This window comes from Dipodomys ordii, unplaced genomic scaffold (genome assembly GCF_000151885.1).
Source record: "Dipodomys ordii isolate 6190 unplaced genomic scaffold, Dord_2.0 Scaffold189, whole genome shotgun sequence".
Lineage (NCBI taxonomy): Eukaryota > Metazoa > Chordata > Mammalia > Rodentia > Heteromyidae > Dipodomys > Dipodomys ordii.
The window spans coordinates 257,289-269,368 of NW_012267405.1; the positions used below are offsets into that span (position 1 = coordinate 257,289).

Here is a 12,080-nt window from a genome sequence, read left to right on the forward strand (position 1 = left end):
TCAAGTGGTAGAGTGCTAGCCTTGAGCTGAAGAGCTGAGGGACAGCGCCCAGGCCCAGAGTTCAGGCCCCACGACTGGACCCAAAAAAAAAAAATCTATATCCAATCTTTTTATCTCCTAGTAAACTATATCTTCTTTAAGTCTTGATTTAAAGAAGATATAGTTTACTAGGAGATAAAAAAGGCTTGCTTAATTAGATGAATGTTTCTCCTTTAGCTACTGCAATTTATCTAAAAAGTTGTTGCTCTGATTTCAGATGACAACTTTCAGACCTAACCTAACCTTCATTTATTTTTGTGGCCCGCAGCAAGACATCTGTCTTAGTTTTCTGTTTCTGAACTCAAGAAACTCACCCGGAACACTGGGATGATCCATTGTAGAGCAGAGCTGTCCACTCTTAAGAACGAACAGGTCCCAAACTCTCAGCAGTAAAGAACTGTAACAAGAACTATGTTCCCTTACATCAATACTCAGGAACTGAGTAATTTAGAAGAGCTCCAAACCATCCTAACCGGTCTTCTTTAGTATCTCTCATCAAAACACACCTTTCCTGGCTGCGCACTGTCATCAGTCACACACACACCTGAGAGCTGTGGTCCCGGCTGGTGTGCATCTCCACGTCAAACATGATCTGCCCGTCTTCTTGTGGGGAAGGGCTAGGAAAGAAAGAACTCAGCCATTAGTTTTACTGTTCTTTTCACCACATAAATTTGCCTCTATTAGAAATGAGAAAAGTAAAAGGTAAGAGTAAAATGGTTTTGGAAAATCAGCATATCCCAAAGTATACCATAACTCTGCACAAGCAAGCTGGATGTGGCGTATGTGGCTAAGCTAGGGAAGGCCTCCTGGGGGGGGGGTGCTCTGGACTTGGTCAGCGGTGTTGAAGCCTTCGTAAAGAAAGTATAGGACCATCACTGTTTCATGTTTGGCTCTTCCTTCCATTAAAGGTAAAATGATCTTCAAGTTTGGAAACCCTGGGGCTCTTTTATCATCAAATCTGACCTCTACTGCCACCCAACAGCCACCCAACACCCCGCAGTTCTCAGATTCCTCCCAAGGGTCTGAGAGGTTAATGCTTCGCAGTACTGTGAGGGTTGGTTTGCCCCTTTATCATTTTCTCATGAGTACACAGTGGGTCTTCCCAAGGTGACCAGATGTGTGATCGTACAACAGACTGAATGCAAAAGCAGATGGGAATCCAGCTGTTTTCTCTTAAGCCAGATATTGCAAGAGATTTGCTAATACGTACAACAACTCATATTCTCACTATTTTGGGTTATAGGAAAGTGATTTTTTTCCACTGAAGAACTGCTTATGTTAAAATGTAAAATGTATTGAGTATTGCTTTAAAGTTTTCATTCTCCCTCTTTTCCCCACATCTCTCTGCGCCCCACCCCCACCAGAACTGAACACAGGAACTCACACTGGCTAGGCAGGCACTCACCAGGTGAGCTTCCCCGGTGTTTTGAATAGGGCCTTGCTTTTTTTGTCTGGGCCAGCATGAATCATGATCCTCCTATTTACACTTCCCACATAGCTGTGATGACATGCACTGTCATTCACACTCAGCTGACAACCACACCCAGCTTTTTCTTGGTGAGATAGGGTCTTGCTTGGACTAGCCACAGCTACCCTCCCAATGATGGCCTTCCAAGTGGCCTAAACCATTGGACCTGGCATCCAGTTTTCACTTCTCAGTAAATACTCAAGTATAGAACTCAGAAACAAGTGTTTTGGGGTTCCTAATAAATTTTAAAGATTATACAGGGGTTGGGAGCTGGTGGCTCATGCCTGTCATCCTAGCTACTCAGGAGGCTGACATCTGAGTGAGGATCGCGGTTCAAAACCAGCCCAGGCAGCAAAGTCTGTGATTCTTGGTTTTGATTTTTTTTTTGGGGGGGGGTCCAGTCGTGGGGCCTGAACTCTGGGCCTGGGCGCTGTCCCTCAGCTCTTCAGCTCAAGGCTAGCACTCTACTGCTTGAGCCACAGTGCCACTTCTGGCTTTTTTCTTTTTGCTTATGTGGTGCTAAGGAATCGAACCCAGGGCCTCATGCATACAAGGCAAACACTCTACCACTGAGCCACTTTCCCAGCCTCAAAGTCTGTGATTCTTATCTCCAGTTAACCACCAGAAAACTGGAAGTGGGCTGTGGTTCAAGTGGTAGCTCAGAGGCAGTGCCCAGGTCCTGAGTGAAAGAAAGAAAGGTGAAATGTGTTAGATAGCCCTGTAGAGTGTTACTGAGCTAGGTTCTGGGTTTCTTCTGAAAGGCCTGGAGGTGTGCAGACTGGGAGATAAGATGGGTATTCAATCCAAAAGCATTTAAATACCCTTCACATACTTAGAAACCTCAACTGAACACGACCTGGAGGAGAATTCATCTGCCATCACTTGTGCAAGTGCAACCAACCATCAGGAAACCATGTGAGCAGATAGGTAAGCTGGTGACTTCTCTCCACCAGGTTAAGGTAATAAACACACAGTATCAATGATCAAGGTTCATGTAACTGAATGTGTAGGGAAAGTAGGTCACAACAACAATGACTTGAGAAATGCAAATGGAAAGCATGTAGAAATGTTTGGCCAGTTTCTTAATATAAACCATTCTGGAGACAGCACCAGAACCAATGGCAACTGTGCCCAAGGAGCCATCTGCTCTGTCTGCTTCTGCCATGAGCACTTTTAGGCTCTAAGAAACATGGCGACCAGTCAGATGACAAGAGCGCTGGGGCCACCATGCAGCCACAGGAGTTCTCTGGCTGACTAGAACACAAGCCACCTGGGAGGCTCAGACACCACTTCACTCATTTCTCCTTTTTTTTGGTCAGTCCTGGGGCTTGAACTCTGGGCCTGGGCGCTGTCCCTGTGCTCTTCAGCTCAAGGCCAGTGCTCTACCGCTTGAGCCACAGAGCCACTTCCAGTTTTCTAGTGGTTTTTTGGAGATAAGAGTCTCACGGACTTTCCTGCCTGGGCTGGCTTTGAACCGAAATCCTCAGATCTCAGCCTCCTGAACATCTAGGATTACAGGTGTGAGCCACCAGCGCCCGGCTTTCATTTCTCCTTTTTTGTCTTTTTTTTTTTTCCTAGCAAGCACTAGTACGTATTATATGTAACAAGAGTTACAGAGCATAAAAGGAGAAAAATACCCATAAGCCTCATGCTTTCAAAAGTTCTTTTGACCTTCTTCCTGTGCACGTGCCTTTGCTGCCTGGGTAACGTGCATGTGCACCAGGCCTCTGCAGTACCAACAGCATGGCTGCCACTTCAGCGCACGCAGAATTGTTAGGTGCCAAGACGGCAAAGCAAACGGGACCACTGGGGCTCATTCTACCCATGGGTCTCCCTCAGTTCTGACCATCAGCACAGGCAACTCCTGACCAGTGAAATTAGCTTCCCCATACCAAACACAGAAGAAGTAGATCTGAAGTAAAATTTCCTGAGGAAACGGAAGGCCTTCAAAATGAACTATCTTTACACATTGCGTGTGGAGCTGTGCACTGCGCAAATATTGCTGTAACTTGAATCAACTAGCAGTTCCTCTGAGTCAAACATTTACTGAGCGTACTGCATGCCAGCACCATCACTGTGAAGAGTGCAAAGAGGAAACACGACCTCTGCCTGACTCTGGAAGCCTCGCCATCTGGAAGGGGAGCCAGTGTAGAGGTAACCGCCCCTCAACAACCCAGCGCGACCTGTGAGATGGGGCAAAAGGATGAAGGAGCACAGAAGACCGCTGTATTAACTCTGTTACAAAGAAACACTTACGCCACTGGGCTTTAAACAACAAACACCTAAAAATAATACAAGCTGAATGAGAAAAACATCTTTTCTTAGAGAAACAGGGGGCACCTGAGGCTTGTCAATCTGTTGCCACCGAGATCCAGATGCTGCTATAAATGAGGAAGCCTATGCTGTCAAGTGAGGACGGAAGCAAACGATTCTGGTCCCTCACGGCAATCCGCCTGGCCACCCAGTGTCTCCCCAGTGGCACCACACGCGGCTCTCACGCACCTGTCACAGTGGGAGCTGCCCCTGGAGCTGCTCTGCCCTGACTCATGCTGGGCATCCAGAAGAATCTTTTCCATGTCTCCGTTGTGGATGGAGGATGAGGAGGGCACGTGCTCCAGCCCTCCGTTCTTCCCGTTGCCATTCTCGTTGCCATTGCTGTTCATGGGTAGCTCCACCCAGGAACCTGTTGGACGAGTCCGATAAGTTAACCCCAGGCCGACATCCCCATCCCCACACACAGGGTAATATGGTGGCTTCAGATAAGAATTCAGATCCTCAAAGTGAAGCCAAGTGTTCTGAAGTAAATAAACAAGGTATAATAAAAGTCAAAATCTATACTGTTCCATTTCTGAAGTTACCCATGCAAATCAGCCAACTTGGAAGAAATCAGAAATCTAAAACTAACTTTTAGAAAAAAAGGCCTTTCAGCCAGTTTTCCCTCTGGTTAAAGTTCAGTTTATATACAATCAATACTTACTAAACCTCAAGGTTACTTTTCAAAATAATACACAGTTACTCTTTACTAGACAGACCACTTTTTCTGATAGTAATAGGATCTGAATTCAAACCTTCACGTTTCCTAGGCAGGTGGTTCTATAGCTTGAACCATGGCCTGCCTTACCTTTAATACATTAGCTTTACACAAAGCAGAGTATATATCCCATATGCTACCTCAGCCAGTGCTACATCTGCATCACAAATTAAATAACATTCTGTTACCAAAGCCCCAGCCATAAGGCCTGGCTCCACATCCAAGTGCTAACCCGAATTAAGAGAAATCAAATTAGCGGGGTGCTGGTGGCTCACACCTGCAATCCTAGCTACTAAGGAGGCTTAGATCTCCGATTAACCACCAGAAAACTGGAAGTGGTGCTGTGGCTCAACGTGGTAGAGTGCTAGCCTAGAGCAAAAAGAGCTCAGGGACAGCGCCCAGACCCTGAGTTCAAGGCCCACAAGCGACCAAAAGAGAAAGACAGAGAGAGAGAAAAAGAGAGAGAGAGACAGACAGACAGACAGACAGAAAGACACACACACACACATTACAGCTTGGTCAAGTCTGGGAGAGGGAATTCTGAACTTACTCCTGCCTTGGCTACAGAAAGGGAAGAGTGCGGCCAGCTGATGGAGACCGCTCTGGATGGGAAAGTGAGCCTTTTGCCCAAATCAGGGCCAGGGCAGGTGGCCCTCTCTACAGCAGCATGGGATTTTCCTAGAGCAAAGACTAATTCCTAGCCCTCTGTTACAATTCTGACTTAGAACCATCATAAAGTTCCTCTAACTACGCGGACAACTAAACTCCATTCAGCACAAATCAACAAGAAGCTCCTATAGAAGAAACCCAAATGTAATCACAAGAATTGCATGGCAGGGGCTGGGAAGGTGGCTCAGTGGTAGAGCGCTTGCCTTGCATGCATAAGGCCCTGGGTCGATTCCTCAGCACCACATAAGCAAAAAGAAAAAAGCCGGAAGTGGCGCTGTGGCTCAAGTGGTAGAGCGTTAGCCTTGAGCTGAAGAGCTGAGGGACAGAACCCAGGCCCAGAGTTCAGGCCCCACAACCAGACCCTCCAAAAAAAAAAAAAAAAAAAGAATTGCATGGCTGCTGGTTCTTCACAAAATCAGGGAAGACGGCCAAGCCCACAGGGCACTGTTAGCCCTACCCTATAGGTCTGCTACTTCTCCTTTACTCCCTACTTTCCATTCTTTTTCCTCTTTCAAGCGCCAAACATACCCGTGAACTTGCCTCTTTGCTGTCTCCCAGGAGTTCCTGCTTTCCAGGGTTTTCATTAAGCCCTAAGGATGTGGAAGGAGAAACTACAGGCAGGAGGAGGATTTGGGAAGACACTAGCAGAACTGGGGTGGGGAGGTGGGGCACAGCAAAGGGGAGGAGCCCTGGAATCTGAAGTTCTTCAAAGTGTTATTGGCCCAGTGCCTGAATTTTAATAAGAACTGGTAACTGCAGCCAATCAAACCAACTTCACAAAAGAAACAGAAGTGTGCATTTTTCTCTAAGTTTTCTTCTCAAAATATTTTCTTTCAGAAAATGTAACCAAGCAGTTTGGTGAGACCAGGGCTATGACCACCCCAAGTCCTAGGGCTGAACACTAGAAAACACCAGAACCATCTCAAACCCTAAAACACCCCTAAACAAGGCAGAGACTACCCCAGACCCACCGTGAGGCCACTGTTACCCCGACAAGAGGGATAGCCTAAGGCACTGTGGCTGTGAATATGACTTCATCCCAACTCCCTAAGGCCTCTGTGCCCAAAGCTGCTTACCACAGTGTAGGATCTGCTTGCCACCCGGGGGGAGGGGGGGGAGGAGAGAGAGAGAGAGAGAGGGAGAGAGAGAGAGAGAGTGTGTGCGTGCGTGCGTGTGCATGCGTGCGTGCGTGCGTGTGTGACTGTGGTAGTAGGAAGTACCTGGCACACGTCCTTAGAAGAGTTAGTATCTGTAAAGTATGCTCTGCGAACAGGGTCTGCAAGAATCATCCTGTCCTCTCCCCCTAGGAAGCTTCAATGGCGGCCACAGCTCCAGGGCTATGCTCCAAAAACCACAGGTGTAGGTCAGGTCCTCAGCCTCATTCTACATGGACAGGAAAATGGGTACAGACTACGGAGAACTTAAAACTAATGAATACAACTAGCAAAGCTATGAGAGGTTTACACTGAACACATTTAATATTTGGAATGTTTCTGGAATGTGTAAAAATATTTAAGACATTGGGGAGAGAAGGAAGAGGGGGAAGAAGAAAGAGGGGGAAGAAGGCAGGGAGAATGGTGTGTGATAAAACTTTTTTTTCCTGGTCTTACTGCTTCTAGGATTTTCAAACTTCTGAAACCAATGGGACCTGTCCTTCCTGTACAGAAGCCCAGAGTGTAAAACAAACAAAACTCCAGGGCTGCTCTGGCAGACGCAGGACTAGGGAACCAGGAGTTCCAGATGGGTCTCTGTGGAAGCCAGCCTTCCTTACAACACAATTAAGTAATGTGCACTCAAAGTATCTGACCAATGAGGAAAAAGCCACAATGATACATTCTCTGCTCCTATCTTTTCTGAAGGATTTCTAAATCAACAAGTGAACTCTATTTTCTGCATTAACGATTCATAGTTACACAACTAACATGTGTTTTGGGAACCTGGAGACGTACCTAGAAGAGCTTGGTAAAAGTGATCTCGGCCAGCGCCTTTGGCACCGTGGCACATGCAACTCATGGCTGGCCACTTTTATTCACTGCTGATTGGTGCAGCAGTCAAAGCACAGACTGAAGCCAAACCCCACAGAAGCCGCTGCACAGGCCCAGGTTATTTCACCTCTGCAGGGCTTCACCACCTCCTCTGGAAAATAGGGATAACAGCTGTATCCACTTCAGAGCCACTAAGGGGATTAAATGACCAAGCCCACAAGAAAACAAGTAAGGTCCTCGCACATGCTCAGTGCTGCATATGTGTTCACTTCTCTAAGAATTACATGTAGTCTACTGTTTGAAAGTCCTCTGATTGTAAAAATGTACACATGAAAGGAGGGAGGAAGAGTGAGCAAATACAGTGAATATATTCTTTGTACATTATGTAAAAATTGAACAATGTAACTTGGAAGGTAGCATGGGAAGAAAAACGAGGGAGAGGAGGGAAGGAGTGGCATGATCCAGATGCACTGCACTTAGAATATGATGTATAAAATTGTAACTCCTTTGTATAACTACTTAATGAAAGTATAACCATCAATTCATAAAGGGAAAAATAACTGCCTCTTTCCCCCACCTCCCATTCCTGCTCCTAAAGGAAACAACTTTAAATGGTTTCACATGGAGATTTCCGGAGGCGGTTTTGTTTTTTTCTTCAGCTTTCTGTTTTCATTACCAGTGGAAATGTATTATATGCTGTCATGCACTGGAAGTTTTAGTCCAATACGCTGTCCCAAGGACTTTTATCCACAGTTTACAGGTATCTTCCAATGTCCATCCATACAGACATTCACCCATTAACTGATTTGCATCCCACCTCATCATTTATAAACTTAGGGTTCTTCAACCATTAGCCAACAGCAATGGTTAACTATTACCCAAAGGGCCTCTTCAAATACTTCGATGTTACACTGAGGACTTCCGTGAGCATTCGAAAGGATGATTTGGCAATATGCATTAAGAATCTTACATCAGTTTCCTTTAATCCAGTGATTCTTACAGAAAGTTCATCTAGGATCACTGTGGACAGGGCTCAGGTGGTAGCATGCCAGTCCAACAAGCACTAAGTCCTGAGTTCAAACTCCAGTATGGTAGCCCCCCATACACATACACATGTGTACAGGCCACCTGTAGAAACACAGTGCTGTGGTGAACACATGCACATGACCACCAAGAGGCTGCACAATGGCACTATCTGTAGAGTCACACACACAAAAGCAAATTTGGATTTTTTGTTGTTTTCTGAGTTTTGTTTTCTTGTGGACTTTTTCCAGTAAACTTTCCCCTCCCTCCCCAACCTGGGGCTTGAACTCAGGGCTTCTTTTGCTCAAGGCTAGCCCTCCACCACTTGAGTGAGCCACAGCACCATTTCCAGCTTTTTCTGTGTATGTGGTACTGAGGAACAGAACCCCAGTGCTTCATGCATGCTAGGTAAGCACTCTACCACCAAGCCACACTCCCAGGCCTCAAGTAAGTCTTTTTTAATGTTATCTTCAAGTATAAGGAGGGGTTCCATTTACCACGTTTATTTCTGCATACAATGCATCTTCACATCACCTCCTCCAACACTCCCACATCTGTCCCATCTCCAGTCATCTCATCAGGTTGCCTGGTTCTATTTTCACACCGTACATAGAGTATGTGACTGTACTCACCCACAATCCCTCCCTCCATTCATCCATCCACACTCCCATTAGCCTCACCCTTCCTCACAGCCAAAACATGTTTGGTTTTATTAAACTGTTTGATAATAACTCAATGGCATCTCACTGTTGTGCAGAGGATACTTCAGTATAATCTACAGATATTTCTGCCTGGGTTTTGTTGAGACAATGTCTCTCCATGCAGCCAATCCTTGTGCCTCAACCTCAAGTGCTAAGATTACTTTTTGGGGGGGGGGAATGGGGGGAGCTGATCCTAGGGCTTGAATTCTGGGCCTGGCTACTGTCCCTGAGCTTTTGTGCTCAAGGCTAGCAGTCTATCACTTGAGCCTAGTGCCATTTCTGGCATTGTGGTTATCTCGATACAAGAATCTCATGGATTTTCCATCCTGGGCTGGCTTTGAACTGTGCTCCTCTGATTTCAACCTCCTGAGTAGCTAGGATTACAGACACAAACCACTGGCGCCTGGTATGTCTTTCTTAATGGATAAATTACACACGCTCTTTCCCCCTCACCTAATTCATTCCTGACTTATAGCCTAGGAATTTCTTAATGTCCTAACTCCAGACATCCTTAGGAAGTTCTCTTTCTACTTACTTGGGAAGGAAACAAGGCAAGATGGGAGATTTGTGCTATCCCAGCAATACAGCAGAAAACAAGCTCAGAGCAAACTCTTTCTAATAAGCACACTTCCAAATAAGAGCCAAGAGCTTTCTGCATTACTGTACGATTATTTACACGCTGAATGCTGTTTTGTTATGCCAGTTTGTACAAGTATACAATGGCATATTCTGTAGGTTAAGTTTTGGGGAAATGGCTGCTCCAGTAATGGTGATTACATTTTTTTCTGTGTGCTGCAGCCTTACAGCTTTATAACCGCCAGTTCCATCCTCTTGGAGGCTCAGGAGAGGAAAAGAAGGAAAAGTATTCCTCCTCGTGTTCCTTCATCTTTTCAAGCCCCACAGGCAACTCCTACTCTAACCAGGAGTGACATTTTCACTCTATTTACCTTCTTTCCTCAAAACCATTCTGTTTGCTCACCAGGTACCAGAGACTGGAATCCAGGCTAGACCTACAACAGTCACTGGTTTTCCTGACAATGTTGACTTTCGCACAAGTGGGTGCTTACACCAGCCACTGATTTACTCACAATGCCATAAGCAGAGGCATTTTGTGTGCCAACCTTAAGAATAAGAACACTCCCGCAATGCTGAGGCAAGAACATTGTTGCTGAAAAAAAAAAGCAAACAAGAATTCCATTATTACCTTCTGCAACCTACTGAATCTTAGGATATGAGTGACTTCTTAAATATTTTTAAGGACAGTTTTCTGAAAAATAAAACTAACAAATGGAAACATCCCTTTGATTTTGTAATTAGTTTGTCTATTTGCCCTGTAATTTGTAATTTTAAAAAATCAGAGAAAGGACACACTATTTCAAATATTTCAATTATTCCCTATTAAAATTTTGCTTTGATCCTCAACTAAAAATCTCACACTAATCTATATGAGGTTCATTCGTTTTCATAGTTGTGCAACATTAGCCACCAAAGGCCTTGGACTTATCAGCAATTCAGATAGCATTTGATGCCTGAATAAGTTGTTTTGCTCAGTGCCTTAAAAAAAAAATCACTTGAAGGAATCAATAAGACTTCTTGTTTTGTTCAGTCTGCTGTTGTGTAATGAGCTAAAAGGGCACACAGTAAGAAGAAGCAAGGGAAGAGAGAGTAAATATGGTATTATCTAAAAGCTTTTCAGTAACTTTTAAAAGCAGTCTATCCCAAATGAAATATCTTTCCCCTTACCCCCCGGCACCTCCTCCTCCAGTCTTGGGGCTTGAACTCACTCTCCCCAAATCTCTTTGTGCTCAAGTCTAGCTCTCTACCACTTGAGCCACAGCATCACTTCTGGCTTTTTCTGAGTAGTTTCTTGGAGATAAAGAGTCTCATGGACTTTTCTGCTCCGGCTTGCTTGGAACCAGGATTCTCAGATCTCAGCCTCCTGAGTAGCTAAGATTACAGGTGTGAACCACCAGGGCCCTGCTCCAAATGAAATGCTTTCTAAGGAGCCTTTGGTATCCCATGGCTTGGGAGCTTTCACCCCTGAGAGCTAAGAAAAACACAGCAGGGGCTGGGAATGTGGCTCAGTGGTAGAGTGCTTGCCTAGCATGCACGAAGTTGTGGGTTCCATTCTTCAGAAAAAGCCGGAAGTGGCTCTGTGGCTCAAGTGGTAGAGTGCTAGCCTTGAGCAAAAAAAAAAGAAGCTCAGAGAAAGTGCCCAGGCCCTGAGTTCAAGCCCCAGGACTGGCGCGCGCGCACACACACACGCGCGCACGCGCGCGCACACACACACACACACACAAAATAAACAAACGAAGAAAAACAGCAGAAACTGATTTGACACCTGACAGCAACTTCAGCCATCGCGCCACATCACAGGTATCTAAACCCCTATTTTAGGTGGCTGTTCTTTTAAATCACTTTGCTTTCAGTGAAATTATACACAGTCTGACCCAATGGGGCACTCCTAAAGAAACAGAGTGCAACCAAGAAACACAACGTTAAGAAGAGATAAGACTGGCTGGCCCCTTGTGTAATAACTGCACAACACAGAGATTAGGATACATATGCAATCAGGCCCCTGGCAGGTGTGGACCTGGCCAGGCCCCTTGGCTCTAGTCTTTTTTTCTTTTTTCCGGTCATGGGCCTGGGCGCTGTCCCTCCGCTCTTCAGCTCCAGGCTAGCGCTCTACCACGGAGCCACCTTGCCAAGCCCCTCGTCTCTTTCCCTTTCCATGTGAGTCACAAGGACAGGACAGTTAGGTCAGAAACCTCATTCTCAAATCCATGATTCTAAGAGTCTACTAAGAATAACTTAAAACTCCGATTGATATGTGACAAAGACACACTGTCATCTGGTGTGAAAAGTAATTGTTTAAAAAAAAAAAAGATTTCAGGGGCTGGGAAGGTGGCTCAAGCGGTAGAGCGCTGGCCTCGAGCCGAGGGACGGCGCCCAGGCCCCGAGTTCAGACCCCACCACGACCGACCACCACAAAAATCCATGCTGGGGCGGGACACACTTCAATGCTTAAGGAAAACGGGCGGCCTGCGGCGACGGAGTCCTCCACAGGGCGGCCCGGGGACCCGACCCTTCGCTCGACAGAAGTGCCAGCCAGGCCGGGCAGCAGCCTGTCCCAGGACGGGGGGCCGTCCCCGGCCGCCGGGGCG

The 12,080-nt window shown here is 46.0% G+C and overlaps 1 protein-coding gene across 3 annotated transcripts in view; it reads right to left on the minus strand.

Moving 5' to 3' along the window:
• Window positions 1-12,080, minus strand: part of Bnip3l (BCL2/adenovirus E1B 19kDa interacting protein 3-like) — a 25,857-nt gene that overhangs the window by 12,845 nt on the left and 932 nt on the right. Inside the window, exons 1-3 of one of the 3 annotated variants that reach the window (XM_013034452.1) lie at window positions 5,748-5,839; window positions 4,010-4,190; window positions 584-656 (exon numbers count right to left, since the gene is read on the minus strand). In XM_013034452.1, the coding sequence (XP_012889906.1) occupies window positions 584-656; window positions 4,010-4,170 (234 nt within the window). In that variant the 5' untranslated portion in view covers window positions 4,171-4,190; window positions 5,748-5,839. Of the gene's footprint in view, window positions 1-583; window positions 657-4,009; window positions 4,191-5,735; window positions 5,840-12,080 lie in introns of those variants that run through there. The other 2 variants (XM_013034451.1, XM_013034450.1) reach the window with 2 other exon arrangements.